At 39.7% G+C, this 19,050-nt stretch overlaps 1 protein-coding gene across 5 annotated transcripts in view; it reads left to right on the forward strand.

Moving 5' to 3' along the window:
* AEBP2 (AE binding protein 2) overlaps positions 1-19,050 on the forward strand; it is a 160,950-nt gene that overhangs the window by 28,965 nt on the left and 112,935 nt on the right. For all 5 annotated transcript variants that reach the window (XM_003816546.7, XM_008969591.6, XM_055095458.2 and 2 more), the window contains exon 3: positions 4,824-4,931. In XM_003816546.7, coding sequence (XP_003816594.1) covers positions 4,824-4,931 — 108 coding nt within the window. The remainder of the gene's footprint in view (positions 1-4,823; positions 4,932-19,050) is intronic.

The raw sequence follows: 19,050 nt of genomic DNA on the forward strand, positions 1-19,050 counted from the left end.
TGTGCATACTTACTCTGACAGATTAACATTGCACTTTTTTGCAGTGGATTTTTCATTTACAGAAAGATTTCATGGATTCATTTGTGTTCTTCAGGTGCATAGGTGTTTGTGCATTTATCTATATTACCATACAAGCCATTTTAAGTATAGGCCATTCAAATACATTCAGATACATACACTGGTACAGGGATACACTGGTTCATACACTGGTTCAAGGATATTGACCAAAGTGAAGGAGACTCAGACTACCCGTGGCTCCTAGGTTTGTACCATTCTTATTCACTTTGGGCATTTTGGAGAAGATTCCCGGAGGCAAAACCTGTTCTGACAGAAACTCAGTACTTTGTAGAGTTCTCAACAGAAAGCCGAAACCTCCCTGTAACACTGAAATTTTAGACATCTACATCTTACATGTAAGGAACTTGAAGATTTCTTTAGCAGTCCAAAAATATATGTATGTTTTTTGAGATGGGGTCTCACTCTGTCACCCAGGCTGGAGTGTAGTGGCGCCATCTCAGCTCACTGCAACTTTCGCCTCCCAGGTTCAAGCGATCCTCCTCCCTCAGCCTCCCAAGTAGCTGGGATTACAGGTGTGTGTCATCACACCTGGTTAAGTTTTTGTATTTTTAGTAGAGGTGAGGTTTCGCCATGTTGGCCAGGCTGGTCTTGAACTCCTGACCTCAAGTGATGCACTCACCTCCGCCTCTCAGAGTGCTGGGATTACAGGCGTGAGCCACTGCACCTGGCCCAAAAATATTCTTTTAATGGCTGTATGGGTTTAAATTTTTTTTTTCCTGGACATTCTGGCAGGAAAACCTGATGGCAGTTATTTTGAGAAGGAACCTTCAGTGTCTAATATAAACCCAGTTGTTTCATTGGCTGGTCTTTCTGAGATAATATAACATCTTATATTTTCATAGTGTTTTGGACTTACCACGTGTGCTCAGAGTATTTCTGATGAAAAAGGAAGTAGATGATTCTTCCAAGATTACATAGCTGCAAAGTGAAAGAACTGGATTGAATTCAGTTTAGCAGTGGCATGATCTTAGCTCACATAGCCTCAAACTCCTGGACTCAAGCAATCCTTCTACCTCTAGTGTAGTAGTTGGGACTACAGGCATGCATCACCACGTCTGGCTAATTTAAACATTTTCAGAGTTGGGATCTTGCTTTGTTGCCCATACTGGTTTGAAATCTGTCTTCTAGCCATCATCTTGCCTCAGCCTCCAGAGCAGCTGGGATTCTGCGCACGAGTCACTGTGCTCAGCAGGTTGTTTTCTATTTCTGTTATGTCTGATACAACCTAATACAACACAATTTGCTGTATCATGAGAGACTGGACTTGGGACCCCTGTGTCTTATTCTGTTAAAATAGCCAGACCTTAATTCATTTTAAAATAGAAGAACCATGGCAAATTATATTCTTGAACATACTTCTTCCAAATTTGGATATAATTGGAATCCTTTGGTATTTGATTTTTCAGGGTTAATTTTAACAGTAGGAGAGTTTCTAAAAATAGCATAAAAATGTTTTTCAGATATTATACGTCTAAAAAGTCTCAGATTTGAAGAAGACCCTTTTGTCAGATTTGGGAGTATTTTTATCAAAACGTCGTCCTAATACAGGCTAAGAAAGGAAATATAGCCTCGAACAGTTTTGTGTATTTTTGTGGATCTTTCTTTTTTCTTTTTTTTTTTTTAAGACGGAGTTTTGCTTTGAGTGCAGGTTTGAGTGCAATGGCGCAATCTCAGCTCACTGGAACCTCCACCTCCCAGGTTCAAGCGATTCTCCTGCCTCAGCCTCCTGAGTAGCTGAGGTTACAGGCATGTGCCACCACACTCGGCTAATTTTGTATTTTCAGTAGAGACGTGGTTTCACCATGTTGGTCAGGCTGGTCTCGAACTCCTGGCCTGAAGTGATCCACCCACCTCGGCCTCCTAAAGTGTTAGGATTACAGGCATGAGCCATTACACCAGGCCTTTTTTGGATCTTTGTAAACATTTCACCCCAATATAGCTAAACACAGTTAACTTTGATCTCTTTACGCCTACTTCATTTGGTATAAAATTACTAGGTTGAAGATTTTGGTTTTTCTTTGAATCTGAAGATGTTGCCTTAATTGTGTTACTAGACATTATTCCATGTAGAGTCTAAACCATACTTAATAAGGCTGTATCAGATGTGATTTCAGACCTGCCATTATCTCTATAGTCATGTTTGCTCATAGGAAAAAAATTAGAAGCCAGATACTGCTGTTTCTACCAAATTTAGTGATTGAGTGTTGTTAGGTAGAGGCAGTGCTTATTTCGAAGGAACTAAATCTTATCTTTAAGAGTATTTCAGAGTAGGGCGGGGGGGTCACTTAAGAATCCTTTTAACATTAAGGAGAATCCTTCTGTCAAAAAAGTTGTTACAGGAATGATGTTGATATTGTTCCCAAATACTTTCTTTAAGGCATTTCTGTTTACGTATTAGGTTGGTGCACAAGTAATTGCGTTTTTTTTCAATTAATGGCAAAAACGGCAATGACTTGTGCACCAAACTAATAATATGATTTCTGAGAGAATTTTAAACCAACCCCTGATTCCTCCTCTTTGTTACTTGGATTGCAAAATAACACTTTGAATCTAGTAGTAGTTGTGTTTTTTTTTTCTTGAGAGAGGATCTGTCTCTTACTGCCCAGGCTGGAGTGCAGTGGCATGATTATAGCAGTTCACTGTAGCCTTGCCCTCTCCAGTGCAAGCAATTCTCCCACCTCAGCCTCTTAAGTAGCTGGGACCACAGGTGGGCACCACCATGCCTGGTTAATTTTTGTATATTTTGTATAGACAGGGTTATGGCATGTTGCCCAGGCTGGCCTCATTCCTGGGCTCAAGCAATCCTCCTGCCTTGGCCTTCCAAAGTGCTGGGGTTAGAGGTGTGAGCCACTGTGCCTGGTGAGTCTAGTAGTCTTGATTTCAAAAATTGATAGCATTAATTACCCATGTGTGATTATTAAACAATATTGAATTAATTTCTATAGCATTTAAGTTTTTTTTTTTTTTTTTTTTGGAGAGAAGGTCTCACTCTGTCACCTACACTGGAGTGCAGTAGTGCCATCATGGCTCACTGCAGCCTCCATCTCTTGGGCTTAAGCAATCATCCTGCCTCAGCTGCTAGCCCTATGCCCCACCACCACCCCTGAGTAACTGGGACTACGGGTGCATATGCCATTATGCCTAGCCAAGTTTTTTTGTTACTTTTGTAGAGACAGGGTTTTGCTGTGTTGCCCAGGCTAGTCTCGAACTCCTGAGCTCAAGCCATCCCCCTACCTCGGTCTCCCAAAGTGCTGGAATTGCTGGTGTGAGCCACCACATCGGGTGCATATAAGTATTGCTTTGTATTTTTTTTCTGTTCCTAGATTTATTTTTAAAAGTTACTTTTAACTCTGAGAACCTTGGCCATTAGTTTATAAACATGTTCTAGGGTTGGGAATTTTGAGTATGAAGGAGGAAACATTATGACTTCCTTTATCTCATACTTAAAGAAACTAGCAAATTCGTTGTGGAGTCAGGATATGCAGTAACTTCTCTAAACAGTCTTGTCAAATGGCAGTGGTGGTATTGCCTTGTTATACCTATTTGACATAAGATGGTATTGTTTTTGAGTAAAAATTGACCTCAATTATTTGTTTATAGACTGTCAGTTTTTCTAGTCTATTAAAAATTTTATTTTAGGCTGGCTGAAGAAAGATTCTTCAGTTCTTTGTATATCTTTCTTGTGTTCTATATGTATGTAGTATATTACAGTCTTCAAAGTGTGACTCTGTAATTGTTCTTAACCTTAGAAAAGAACAGAGCCTTTCAAGATAATGATTCTTTCAAGATAATGATTGTGGTAGACCCTTCTTTTCCTGATGTTGGGAAGCAGTTTTCAGTGTTTGGTTTGATGGAAATAGCATCAGTTAGGAAATTGACATGTCACTGGTAGGAAGATGATAAAGATTAATTTGTTAGTTTTGGTGCTTTCCACACCTAGTTATACTTAGTACCCTGAACCTAGAATGTGGATCTGTTATGAAAGTAGGGTAGCTCATGTCTGTTGTTTTTATTACTATATACACTTAATATTTTGTATTCTATTTGTTTCATAACAAAATTTCATATTCCAGACAGGGTCTCAAATATCTCTCTATGTCATAATCGAGATAGAAATAATTCTTCATGATTAGAACAGTATAGGAACAAATATTGTCAGTATGCATGTGAGACCAGGATATCACCAGTAAAAGATTGTAATTTGATAATTTTCATTCATTCTTTGAAGTTGAAAATATCAGTATCTTCTAATTAACATTTATTGGTCATTTCATTAATTTTTTTATACCTTTAAAAAGGTATATTTTTATAAAATATACCTTTCATAAAAGGTAAAAGGTATATTTTTATAAAATATACCTTTCATAAAAGGTAAAAGGTATATTTTTCGTGCTATTTAAAATTAATAGATGTTTGTTCTTTTGTGCAGTAAATACAAAAATGTAAATAATGGCCCATGGTCTCAGTTCCAAGGGATATATTGCTAATATTATATATATTTCCTTCTGAATGGTATTCTGTGATCGGTGTGTTAATTCCTTATCGAAGGTGTGGACAGTAGCATTAAGGGTGGCTTATACTAGGATGTTTTGACAGTTTATCTATATTAAGCATTTTGATTGGCTTGTACATTCAGTAGCTCTTGTCAGTTGAAGAGTTGTAACATGTTAATTTGAATGTATGAGGAATCAAACTCTTCTTGAGATAAGTCATGAAAATTAATATGGTTCTGTTTTTCTTAACAGGTATTTGTTTGCTTATGGAAAGGTTGTAAAGTATATAACACTCCATCTACCAGTCAAAGTTGGTTACAAAGGCATATGCTGACACACAGTGGAGACAAACCTTTCAAGGTAAGGATGTATGTATATAAAATTTATTTATTTATTTATTTATTTATTTATTTATTTATTTATTTATTTATTTATTTATGACAGAAGAGTCTCACTCTGTTGCCCAGGCTGGAGTGCAATGGTGCCATCTTGGCTCCCTGCAGCCTCCACCTGCTGTGTTCAAGTGATTTTCCTGCCTCAGCCTCCCGAGTAGCTGGGACTACAGGCGTGTGCCACCACACCTGGCTAATTTTTCTACTTTTAGTAGAGATGGTGTTTCACCATGTTGGCCAGGATGGTCTTGAACTCTTGACCTCAGGTGATTCTCCCGCCTCGGCCACCCAAAGTGCTGGGATTACAGGCATGAGCCACTGCACCTGGCTGTTTTTTTCTTTTAAATGTTAGCTTAAGCTGACGTGTTTCCTAATAGGCATAATTTTGCTCCTCTAAATTTTTTTAAAAACAACCATTTGTTTTAACATTCTTGTACATGCATTGAATTTCAAAAGTAGATGGAGATAAAGCTCATTTGATCAATTTTTTTCTATTTGAAGTACAGGAGAAATGTTGCTATTGGATTAGGGTCTTGAAAATAGCTAGTGGGTAGACTAATGACTGGAAGCCATGTTGGTTTTTTTTAATACCTTGTGGTCTGATTATGTTTTCTTATTGTTAAAGGTTTCGGCATTTTCATTAGCAAACAACATTGACTGTTATATAAAATAAATAAATTGTAGGACATTAAAGGATTTGATTTCTTTCACTCAGTTTTGAGGTCACACTACTGAGCTTAGTTGTAATTAGTTGTAAATCACTTTTGTCAAATTAGATGTATTCTGGGAAACCTTTATAAAGAGCAAGTTTTTGTAAAAATCTTTTCCATTTATCTTTATGAAAAATTAAGTATTTTGGTTTCTATTTATGGAAAGCAGCATATACCATAGAGATTAACAGTTTATGTTTAAAGGAGTTTAATAGTTGTTAAAACCACATTTACTGGAATGAATACTGTGCCAGTTATTTCCCTTGGGTTTTGTAGAGAGTGAGGTAATTCTTGTGGAGTTGCTTTTAAAAACAACCTTTTTGGAAAAAGCAATCAGCAAGTTAAAACATTATAACAAAGGTTTACACTAAGAATTATTTGTCTCTCTCTTTTTCCTGTTTCCCCCCTTCCTCCCAAATATATAATTATTATTTGTTTCTTGTGATTTTTTTCTAGTATTTCCTTATGCAACCACAAGCAGATAAATATGTAGTCTCATTCTCCTTTCTTTCTTACACAAAGTCTAGTAAATTAAATACTGTCTGTGCCTTGCTTTAAAAAGAAACAAACTTAATTTTAGAGCAGCTTTAAATACACAGATTGCTTGTTTTTCTATATACTTGTTTTTCTATATACCAAGTTTCTTCCATTCTTGAAATACTATATTGTATATGGGTACCTTGCTTTTTTGTTTTAATTTGAATAGTTTTTTTTCCCCCCTCAAGATGGAGTCTTTCTCTGTTGCCCAGGCTGGGGTACAGTGGCATGATCTTGGCTCACTGCAACCTCCGCCTCTTGGGTTCCAGCGATTCTCCTGCCTCAGCCTCCCGAGTAGCTGGGATTACGGGCATGCACCATCACGCCTGGCGAATTTTTGTACTCTTAGTAGAGATGGGGTTTCACCACGTTGGCCAGGCTGGTCTTGAACTCTTGACCTCGTGATCTGCCCACCTTGGCCTCCCAAAGTGCTGGGATTAACCACACCTGGCCCTAATTTGAATAGTTTTTGGGGAACAGGTGGTTTTTGGTTACATTGGATAAATTCCTTAGTGATGATTTCTGAGATTTTGGTGCACCTGTCACCTGAGCTGTGTACACTGTACCCAGTTGTGTAGTCTTTTATACCTAACCACCCCCACCCTTCCCTCCTAGTCCCCAAAGTCTATTATATCATTCTTATGCCTGCTCATAGCTTAGCTCCTAATTATAAGTGAGAACAAAACGATATTTGGTTTTCCTTTCCTGAATTACTTCACTTAGAATAATGGTCTCCAACTCCATCCAGGTTTCTGTGAAAGTCATATTTTGTTCCTTCTTATGGCTTGAGTAGTATTCCATGGTATGTATGTATGTATGTGTGTATGTGTGTGTGTGTGTGTGTATATATATATATATATATATATATAGCATGTTCTTTATCCACTTATTGATTGAAGGGCATTTAGGCTGGGTCCAATTTTGCAGTTGCAAATTGTGCTGCTATAAACGTGTGTGCAAGTGTCTTTTTCATATAATGACTTTTCCCAGTAGTCATTCATATAATGACTTTTTCCCAGTGTCATTCATATAATGACAATCCCAGTAGTGGGATTGCAGGATCAAATGGTAGTTCTACTTTTAGTTCTTTAAGAAATCTCTGTACGGTTTTCTGTAGTGGTTGTATTATATTCTCACCAGCAGTGTAAAAGTGTTCCCTTTTCACCACATCCATGCCAACATCTATTGTTTTTTGCCTTTTAAATTATGGCCATTATTGCAGGAATAAGGTGGTATTGTGTTGTATATCTTCTTTTGAGAAATGCTTATTCATGTAATTTGCCCACTTTTCGATGGGATTATTATTTTTTTTTTTCTTGTTGATTTCTTTGAGTGCCTTGTCAATTTTGGACATTAGTCCTTTGTTGGATGCATAGTTTGCAAATATTTTCTCCCATTCTGTGGGTTGTCTGTTTATTCTGCTGATTATTTCTTTTATGTGCAGAAGCTGATAATCTGCTGATTATTTCTTTTTATGTGCAGAAGCTTTTTAGTTTAATTAGGTTTCATCTGTTTGTTTTTGTTCTTACTGCATTTGCTTTAGGGTTCTTGGTCATAAACTCTTTGCCTAAGCCAATGTCTGGAAGAGTTTTTCCAATGTTATCTTCCAGAATTTTTATGGTTTAAGGTCTTAGATTTAAGTCTTTCTCCATCTTGAGTTGATTTTTGTATAAGGTGAGAAATGAGGATCCAGTTTCATTCTTCTACATGTGGCTTGGCAGTTATCCCAGCAGCATTTGTTGCAAAGGGTGTCCTTTCCCCACTTTATGGTTTTTAGTTTTTATTTTTTTTGAGACTGAGTCTCGCTCTGTCACCCAGGCTGGACTGCAGTGGTGTGATCTTGACTCACTGCAACCTCTGCCTCCCGAGTTCAGGCAATTCTCCCGCCTCAGACTCCCGAGTAGCTGGGATTACAGGTGCCTGCCACTATGTCTGGCTAATTTTTAAATTTTTAGTAGAGACAGAGTTTTACCCTGTTGGTCAGGCTGGTCTCGAACTCCTGACCTGAAGTGATCCGCCCGCCTTAGCCTCCCAAAATGCTGGGATTACAGGCGTGAGTCACCAATATTTGGCTTTATTTCTGGGATCTCTATTACATTGGTCTATGTGTCTATTTTATTCCAGGACCATGCTGTTCTGGTAAGCATAGCCTTGCAGTATAAAAAGTCAGATAATGTGATACCTCCAGATTTGTTCTTTTTGCTTAGTCTTGCTTTGGCTATCTGGGCTCTCTTTCGGTTCCATATGAATTTTAGGATAGTGTGTTTCTAGTTCTGTGAAGATTGATGATGGTACTTTGATGGGAATTGCATTGAATCTGTAGATTGCTTTTGGCAGTATTGTCATATTCACAATATTAATTCTACCCATCCATGAGCATGGGATGTGTTTTCATTTGTTGGTGTTGTCGATGATTTCTTTCAGCAGTGTTTTGTAGTTTTCCTTGTAGAGGTCTTTCACCTCCTTGGTTAGGTATATTCCTAAGTATTTTATTTTTTTGTAGCTTTTGTAATAGGGGTTAAGTTCTTTATTTGTTTCTCAACTTCGTCATTGTTGGTGTAGAGCAGTGTTATTAATTTACGTTGATTTTTGTATCCTGAAAGTTTACTGAATTTATCAGATTACAAGCTTTTTGGATGAGTCTTTAGGGTTTCCTAGGTATATGATCTTATCGTCAGCAAACAGCGACAGTTTCATTTCCTCTTTACCTATTCGGATGTCCTTTATTTCTTTTCTCTGATTGCTCTGGCTAGGACTTCTAGTACTTATGTTGAATGGAAGTGGTGAGGGTGGACATCCTTGTCTTCTTCCAGTTGTCACGGGGAATGCTTTCAACTTTTCCCTGTTCAGTAGAATATGGGCTGTGGGTTTGTTTATTACGTTAAGGTATGTTACTTCTGTGCCAGTTTTGTTGAGGGTTTTAATCATAAAGGGATGCTGGATTTTTTTGTTATATGCTTTTTCTGCATCTATTGAGATCACATGATTTTCAATTCTTTTTATGTGATACATCATATTTACTGACTTGTGTATGTTAAACCATCTCTGCATCCATGGTATGAAACCCACTTGATCATGGTGGATTATCTTTTTGATAGGCTGTTGGATTCGGTTAGCTAGTATTTTGTTGAGGATTTTTGCATCTGTTATCAGGGATATTGGTCTGTAGATTTATTTTTTTTGTTATGTCCTTTCCTGATTTTGGTATTAGGGTGATACTGGCTTCATAGAATGATTTAGGGAGGATTCCCTCTTTCTCTGTCTTTTGGAGTAGTTACATTAAGATTGGCACCAGTTTTTCTTTCAATGTCTGATAGAGTTCAGCTGTGAATCCAACTGGTCCCAGAAGGGTCGTGTATTTCCCAGAGTTTATCCTCTCCTCTACATTTTCTACTTCGTGCATGTAAAGGTGTTCATAGTAGCCTTGAATGATCTTTTGTATTTCTGTGGTATTGGTTGTAATATCTTTTGTTTTGTTTCTAATTGAGCTTATTTAGATATCGTTCTTCTTTTCTTGGTTAGTTTCACTAATGGTCTGTCACTTTTGTCTTTTCAAAGAAAAGGTTGTTCATTTACCTTTTGTATTGTTGTTGTTCTTTTGGTTTCATTTAGCACCACTCTGGTCTTTGTTATTTCTTTTCTTCTATTGGGTTTGGGTTTTGTTTGTTCTTTCTTGTTTCTCCACTTCCTTGAGGTGTGATCTTAGATTGCCTATTTGTGACCTTTCAGACTTTTCTTTTTTTTTGAGACGGAGTCTCACTGTCGCCCAGGCTGGAGTGCAGTGGCATGATCTCGGCTCACTGCAACCTCTGCTCCCTGGGTTCAAGTGAGTCTCCTGTCTCAGCCTCCCAAGTAAGCTGAGATTACAGGTGTGGGCCACCACACCCAGCTAAGTTTTGTATTTTTACAGGGTTTCACCATGTTGCCCAGGCTGGTCTCAAACTCCTGACCTCAGGTGATCCACCTGCCTAGGCCTCCTAAAGTGCTGGGATAATAGACGTCAACCACCTTGCCTGGCATTTGATGTAGGCATTTAATGCTATGAACTTTTCCTCTTAGCACCGCTTTTGCTGTTTCCCACTGGTTTTGATAAGTTGTGACACTATTATTGTTCAAATAATTTTTTAATTTCCACCTTGATTTCATTGTTGACTCAAGGATCATTCAGGAGCAGATTATTTAATTTCCATGTGTTTGTGTAGTTTTGAGGGTTCCTTTTGGAGTTAATTTCCAGTTTCATTCCACTGTGGTCTGATAGGATACTTGATATAATTTAGATTTTTAAAAAAATTTATAGAGACTTGTATTGTGACCTATCATATGGTCTATCTTGGTCTATCCATGTCCTGATGAAAATAATGTATATCCTGGCCAGACATGGTAGGTCTCGCACTTTGGGAGGCCGAAGCAGGTGGATTGCTTTAGCTCAGGAGTTTGAGACCAGCCTGGGCAACATGGCAAAACCTTGTCTCAACAAAAAATAAAAGAATTAGTTGAACATGGTGGTGCACACTTGTAGTCCTAGCTATGCGGGAGGCTGAAGTGGGAGGATTGCCTGAGCCTGGGAGGCAGAGATTGCCATGAGCCAAGATTGTGCCACTGCACTTTAACCAGGGTGACGGGCCTCAAAAAAAAGTATATTCTGCAGTTTTTGGTAGAATGTTCTGTAAATACTTGTTAAGTTAATTTGTTACAGGGTATAGTTTAAATCCATTATTTCTTTGTTGACTTTCGGTCTTGATGACCTGTCTAATGCTGTCAGTGGAGTATTGAAGTCCCCCACTATTACTTGGAAAACTTACTTGAGGGGAATAACTGAGGAAAACTTCCCTGGCCTTGCTAGAGATGTAGATATCCAAATACAAGAAGCTCAAAGAACAGCTGAGAAATTCATCACAAAAAGATCATCACCTAGGCACACAGTCATCAGGTTATCTGAAGTCAGGATACAATTATTATTACATAATTATGTTGCTAGGATTGTTATTATTTTACTGTGTTTATTGTGTTGCTGTCTATCCTATTTCTTAGGTTTAATAATTATTTTATAAATTTGGGAGCTCCAGTTGGGTGCATATATATTTAGGATTGTTATTTTCCTGTTGGACTAATTCTTTTATTATTATTTAATGTCCCCTCTTTGTGGGTTTCTTTTTCTTTTTCTTTTTTTTTTACTATTGTTGCTTTAAAGTCTGTTATATTTGCTATAATAATAGCTATGCCTGCTTGCTTTTGGTTTGTATTTGCATTGAATATCTTTTTCCACCCCTTTACCTTAAGTTTATTTGAGTCCTTATGTGTTAGGTGAGTCTCTTGAAGACAGCAGATACTTGGTTGGTGGAATTTTATCCATTCTCCCATTCCATACCTTTTAAATGTAGCATTTAGGCCATTTACATTCGGTGTTAGTATTGAGATATGAAGTACTGTTGTATTCATCATGCTTGTTGTTGCCTTAATAGCTGTTTTTTTTTTTTTCTTCATTGTGTTATTGTTTTATGGGTCCTATGAGATTTATGCTTTAAGGAGATTCTTTTTCTTGTTTTTGTCATGGAGTCTCACTCTGTTGCCCAGGCTGGAGTGCAGTGGCACAATCTTGGCTCACTGCAACCTCAGCCTCTTGGGTTCAAGCAATTCTGCCTGCCTCACCCTCCCAAGTAGCTGGGATTATAGGTGCCCACCACCATGCCTGGCTAATTTTTGTATTTTTTACTGGAGACAGGGTTTCTCCATGTTGGCCAGGCTGGTCTTGAATTCCTGACCTCAGGTGATCTGCCCACCTCAGCCTCCCAAAGTGCTGGGATTACAGGCATGAGCCACTGCGCCCTGCCAAGGAGGTTCTATTTTGGTGTGTTTCGAGGTTTTATTTCAAGATTTAGAACTTCTTTTAGCATTTCTTGTAGTGCTGGCTTGGTAGTGACAAATTCTCTTAGCCTTTGTCTGAAAAAGACTTGATCTCTCCTTCATTTATGAAGCTTAGTTTTGCTGGATACAATATTCTTGGCTGATAATTATTTTGTTTCAGGCAGCAGAAGGTGGTACCCCAGTCTCTTCTGGCTTGTAAGATTTCTGCTGAGAAGTCTGCTGTTAATCTGATAGGTTTTTCTTTGTAGTTTATCTGATGCTTTTGTCCCACAACTCTTAATATTCTTTCCTGCATCTTGACTTTAGATAACCTGATGACTGTGTGCCTAGGTGATAATATTTTTGGGAGGAATTTCTCAGTTGTTCTTTGAGCTTCTTGTATTTGGGTGTCTACATCTTTAGCAAGGCCAGGGAAGTTTTCCTCAGTTATTCACCTCGAGTAAGTTTTCCAAACTTGTAGATTTCTCTTCTTTCTCAGAAACACCAGTTATTCTTAGGTTTGGTTGTTTGATGTAATCCCACATTTCCTGGAGACTTAATTTTTTTTTTTTAAGTGTCTTTTCTTTGTCTTTGTCTGATTGGGTTATTTCGAAAGCCTTGTCTTTGAACTCTGAAATTCTTTCTTCTGCTGTTATTGAAACTTTCCAGTGCATCATTTTTTTTTTTTTTTGGAGACCGAGTCTCACTCTGTTGCCCAGGCTGGAGTGCAGTGGTGCTATCTCCACTCACTTCAACCTCCGCCTTCCAGGTTCAAGTGATTCTCTTGCCTCATCCTCCCGAGTAACTGGGATTACAGCTGCCCACCACCACGCCCAGCTAATAAGTTTTGTATTTTTTTTAGTAGAGGCAGGGTTTCATCATGTTGGCCAGGCTCGTCTTGAACTGCTGACCTCAGGTGATCCACCTGCCTCTGCCTCCCAGAGTGCTGGGATTACAGGCATGAGCCACTGTGCCTGGCCTTCAGTGCGTTTTCTGTTTCTCTAAGTGTGCCTTTTATTTCTAGAAGTTGTGATTGCTGTTTCTTTATGATATTTTTTCTCTGGACAATTTTTCATCCATATCCTGTATTGTTGTCTTTAATTTGGTTTTCACGTTTTTCTGATATCTCCTTGAGTATCTTAATAATCAACCTTCTGAATTCTTTATCTGGAAATTCAGAAATTTATTCTTGGTTTGGATACATTACTGGGGTTATAGAACCCTGTTTTGTCATATTACCAGAATTACTTTTCTGGTTCCTTCTCATTTGTTTAGACTATTTCGGTGGAAAAGACTGGATCTCAGGGCCTGCTGTCTCCCACTTCCTCTAGGGATGGGGCTTCCTGAGAGCTGGACTGCAGTGATTGTTATTGCTCTTCTGAGTGTAGCCATCCAGCAGCAGGGCTACTAGGCTCTGGGATGGTGCTGGGGAATGCCTACAAGGAGTCCTGTGATGTGATTCATCTTCAGGTCTCCGAGCTGTGGATACCAGCACCTGCTCTGCTGGAGGTGGCAGGGGAGTGAAGTGGACTCTTTGGTGGTGTTCGGTTGTAGATATGTTGAGTGTACTTGCTTTCTTGAATACTGGTTATCCTAGCAATGAACTTGTAATGTGGACACACTCAGGATCTCTGGTTGGCCAGGATGTCGCAGGCAGTGGAATTAGCTGTTGTTTTCCGCTTCCTGGGATCTGGGTTATTCTGTCATGAGTTGCTCTAATGGCCTGAATTGGTTGGCCTCCAACCAGGAGGTGACAGTTTGAAGAGTGCACCAGTTGCAGTAGTAGTTAAGTAGGGAGATTGCTTGCCCTAAGTTGGCCTGGGCAAGTGTTTTCGTTTCTCGCGAGATGGGTGGGGCTATGTTTCCTGTTCTGCTAAAGGGGCAGGTAGAGAAATACCATCAGGTGGGAGCAGGGTTAGGCGGAACTGGGCTCAGACTCACTTTCATTGGGCGGGGCTTGCCACAGCCACTGTGGGAGATAGGGCGTTGGTTTTCAGGCCAATGGGGTTATGTTCCATAGGGGATTTTGGCTGCCTCTGCTGTGTCATATAGTTCACCAGGGAAGTGGGGGGTTGTGAGAGTCCTGGTTGCGAGAGACCTCATTCAGCTCCCACGCAGTGGGTGAAGCCACTCTCACTCCCTTGGTGTACCGCTCAGACCTTGCCCCAGGCTTCCCTGCTGAGAAAGCAAGGCCTTCAGACCTCGCCCCTCCCCGTCTGCCTACTCTGTCAGCAGCTCTGCGCTGGTATCTGCAGCAGTTCCTGTTCCCTCCCCACCTCCCTTTTCTGCTCAAGAAAATCCATGTCCAGCTGAAATTGTTACTATCTCATTTAGAAGCTTCTTTTGCCCTGTTACCCTTCCCTAATTCTACTGGCTGTCTTCTGCTAGTACCCTTGTGAGATATAGTTGGGGATGGCCTCCCTGGGCTCTAGCTAGAGGCTGGGAATGCTTACAAGGCATTTCCCACTGCTGCTTCTACTTTTATATTTTGCACGTTCCCTTAAATCTGTTTCAGCCCTAGGTAAGGTTAAATCCGTCTCGTCTCCCATGATCTGGATTTTCAGATTCCCCAGTGGGGATGTGTGTGTGGAGGCAGGTTTTCCCTCTCTTACACTTTGGGAACTCACAGTTTTTTACCTGTCTCACGGAATTTGCAGCAGTGTACCGCTTCTTTGAAAGGATCTGTGAATTTTTTCGGTTTGCCTTGTATATTCCTGGGGTGGTTCTTGAAGCAAAAGTTCACGGTGCGAGTCTCCACATGGTGTTCTCTCTGCCAGAGTGGGAGTTGCATGTTAGCCCTTTCTCCTATTTCCATCTTCCTCCTCCCGATTGTACCTTGCTTTTTGAATATACTTTATGCTGGGATCTTTTCATATCAGTTCATAGTGAATAGTCTCATTTTTTCAGCTTCATCGCTTTCCATTGTGTAATATTAGCGGTTTAACCAAACTTTGTAGATACACTTGGGTTGCTTCTTGTCTTATTGTTACAAATAGTGCTATAGTGATGAATCCTGAATATGTGTCATTTTGTACATGTATAATTATGTATGTAGGAAAAATCCCCTAAAATGATGTGAGTGGGTGGATCAAAGGTTAATGTAAACATTGGTAATTTTGATAACTTGCCAAATTGTCATTCCCTAGAGCTAGTGCCGTCATCAGTAATGTTAGAGTGTCTGCCTAATGTTGGAGTGTCTCCAAGGCTTTGCTGAGAGAGGATTGTCGAACTTTTGGATTTTTGCTAATCTCATAGGTGAGACATTACATCTTTTTGTTTGTTTGTTTGTTTTTTGTTGGGATACAGAGTTTGGCTCTGTCGCCCAGGCTAGATGGAGTGCAGTGGCACGATGTCGGCTCACTGCAACATCCACCTCCTCAGTTCAATTGATTCTCATGCTTCAGCCTCTGGAGTAGCTGGGATTACAGGTAGGCACCACAACGCCCAGCCAATTTTTTTTTTTTTTTTTTTTTGGTATTTTTAGTAGAGATGGGGTTTCACTACATTGGCCAGGCTGGTCTTGGACTTCTGGTGATCCACCTCCCCTTGGTCTCAGAGAAGTTACATCTTAATAGTTTATTTTTTTGAGACGGAGTCTTGCTGTGCTCTGTTGCCAGGCTGGAGTGCAGTGGTGTGATCTCGGTTCACTGCAACCTCCGCTTCCCATGTTCAAGTGATTCTCCTGCCTCAGCCTCCTGAGTAGCTGGGACTACAGGTACCCACCACCACGCCCAGCTAATTTTTGTATTTTTAGTAGAAACGGGGTTTCACCATGTTGGTCAGGATGGTCTCGATCTCTTGACCTCGTGATCCGCCCGCCTTGGCCTCACAAAGTGCTGGGATTACAGGTGTGAGCCACCGCGCCTGGCCCATCTTAATAGTTTTAATTAGTATTTCTTTCATTATGGGTTAGGTTGAACATCTTTTCATATGTTGAACCGTTCAGATTTTTTTTCTTAATTTTTTTTTAAGTAAGTGGTCTCAAGAAAAAAGTGGAGGTAGTAAATGAATGAATAAATAAGTAAATCAATGGTCTAATTAATTTTCTGGGGCACAGGTCCTATTACTTTAACACCCCAGTGTTTCCTGTAGTCATACTGCAGATCTCGGCCGTGACATTTGCTGGAAATGTGACTGCGAACTGCTTTTTTAACTTCCTGTCTAATGTGTAGTTGGTAGTACTAATTACATCATGAAGTTCTTGTTCAGTGTGTGCACAATAAATATAAGAGATTATTTATTAAAGTAAAAGAATCATTTAAATCATTTACATCTTCATTGTATTTCCATGAGTGTATGCGTGTGTAAGTATATTTTAAGGCAGCCATGCTGCTGGTTGACGATGATGTATATGCAGGTTAATTTCAAAGCCTATACAAATGTTTTGTGTTTTTTGTTTTTTCCAAATCCTCTTCTTAGAAACTGTAGACGTTTCCTATTGGAGAGGGGAAAGAAATTGTCTTTGAAAGAAAAAAAGTTAAGGTATATGATTTAGTGAGGTATTGTTCCATACATGAATCATAGGAATTATTTAAATCAACAAAACATTGATGTCTGAAGTACCTGGCACTATGCTGGGCATTATGGAAACAAGGTAATGAGAAAAACAGAGTAGGCCGGGTGTCGTGGCTCATGCTGTAATCCCAGCACTTTGGGAGGCTGACACAAGCAGATTGCTTAAGCCCAGGAGTTTGAGACCAGCCTGGGCAACATGACGAAACCCTGTCTGTACAAAAAAAATACAAAAATTAGCCGGGCGTGTTGGCATGTACCTGTAGACCCACCTACTCAGGAAGCTGAGACCCACCTACTCAGGAAGCTGAGGTGGAAGGATCACTTGAGTCTGGGTGTTTGGGGCTGCAGTGAGCTGAGACTGCACTCCAGCCTCGGTGACAGAGAGAGAGAGACCCTGTCTCAAAAGAAAAAAAAAAAAAAGAAAAGCAGGCCTCTATACTCAGGGAACTTGTAGTCTCTGGGTTTATACAGATCTAAAGAAACTTAAATAATGAAATGTAAGTTCTTCGATAGCGACCTATGAGATTCTCTGGGTTAGGGATCAATTAAATTATAACAGGGGCTGGGAAAGGATAGTAGAAGATGAGTGGCAGGTGACTATAGAGAGAGGAAGTGATAAGGTGATGTTTGAGGTGAGCCTCTGCTTTTTTTTTTTTTCATTTTGTTTAAAGGTCTGATATAATGTATAGTTGTGTCTAATGCACACTTGTTTAACAGTTTAATGATTTGTTTCTTACGTTTGTATGCACATTTGTAACTACCATCCTGATGGAGAATATTTCAGTAAGACAAGATTTGTAATGTCCTTTTCTGGTCTATCTCTTCTCCTGCCCTCCACCCATCTGCCCAGACTATATTCTAATTTCTTTCATACTTACTTTATGAACTCTTGTATGAACTCTTAGTTGTGTGAACTCTTGTATCTGGCTTTTTGTTCACTCAACAAAATATCAGCGAGATTTGTACGAATTGTATCAAGCAGTCATTTAAAAACATTGCTCTGTAGTATTCCACTGTACAGATAAATCCATTCACTTCCTTTTGGGCATTTGGATTGTTTCCAATCATTGGCTGCTATTTTGTTTTGTTTTGTTTTTTGAGACGGGGTCTCACTCTGTCACCAATGTTGGAGTACAGTGGCCTGATCTCTACTCACTGCAGCCTCAATCTCCCTGGCTCAGGTGTTACTCATACTACAGTCTCCCAAGTAGCTGGGATTCAGGCCTGTGCTACCATGTCCAGCTAATTTTTTGTAGAGAGAGGGTTTTGCCATGTTGCCCAGGCTGGTTTCGAACTCGCAGGCCCAAGCGATCCTCCCCGTGTGACCTCCCAAAATGCTGGGATTACAGGCATGAGGCACCATGCTCGACCATCTTTGGCTACTATTAACCAAGTTGCCCCATGGACATTCCTTTACATGTCCTCTAATTACACACACATATTCATTCCTCTTAACTATATAATATCTTAATACTACCAGTCCGTCCTTTTCTTTTCTTTTCTTTTTGAGATAAAGTTTCTGTAACCCAGGCTGGAGTGCAGTGGTGCGATCTCAAATGTAACCCCCACCTCCTGGCCTCCAACGATCTACCCGCCTCGGCCTTCCAAGGTGCTGGGATTACAGGCATCTACCGATCCTTTTAATTTTGGCCATTCTAGTGGATGAGTAGTGGTATCTCACTGTGGCTTTAATTTTTGTTTCATCAATTTGCAATGATGTTGACCACATTTTGTGCTATGGGTATCTGAATATTCTGTTTTGGGTGAAGTGCCTATTCAAGTCTTTGCCAGTTGTGTTCATTGGGTGGTTTGTCTTTTATTATTGAGTTAATAGAAGTTCTTCAGAAATTTTGAATATGTCTTGTGTTAGATATATGTATTATAAATAACCTTCTCCTAGTCTTTGGTTATCCTTCTCCCTGTTTCTAATGGAGTCTATTGTGTTATGGTGAAAAGGGGGATCATTTCAGGTATTTTTTTTTAAGTACATAATTTATATACATAAAATTCAACATTTTTAAGTTTACTGTAGTTCAGTGATTATTTAGTATATTCACAGTTTTGTAAAATTATTACCACTGTCTGGTTACAGAAAGTACGTATGCTTTTGAAAGAGAAAAAAGGGGGGGCCAAGTGCAGTGGTTCACACCTGTAATCCCAGCACTTTGGGAGGCCAAGGCGGGTGGATCATTTGAGGTCAGGAGTTCGAGACCAGTCTGACCAACATGGTGAAACCCTGTCTTTTCTAAAAGTACAAAAATTAGCCAAGTGTGGTGGCATGCACCTGTAATCTCAGGTACTTGGGAGGCTGAGGCAGGAGAATCCCTTGAAGCTGGGAGGCAGAGGTTGCAGTGAACCGAGGTCACGCCACTGCACTCGTCTGGGTGAGAGAGCGAGACCCCACCTTAAAAAACATAAAGAAAAAAAATTAGCGAAAAAAGGGAGCATGTAAAAAAGTGAACTATTTAGGGAAGAGCATGT

The sequence above is a fragment of the Pan paniscus genome, chromosome 10 (genome assembly GCF_029289425.2).
Source record: "Pan paniscus chromosome 10, NHGRI_mPanPan1-v2.0_pri, whole genome shotgun sequence".
Taxonomy (NCBI): domain Eukaryota; kingdom Metazoa; phylum Chordata; class Mammalia; order Primates; family Hominidae; genus Pan; species Pan paniscus.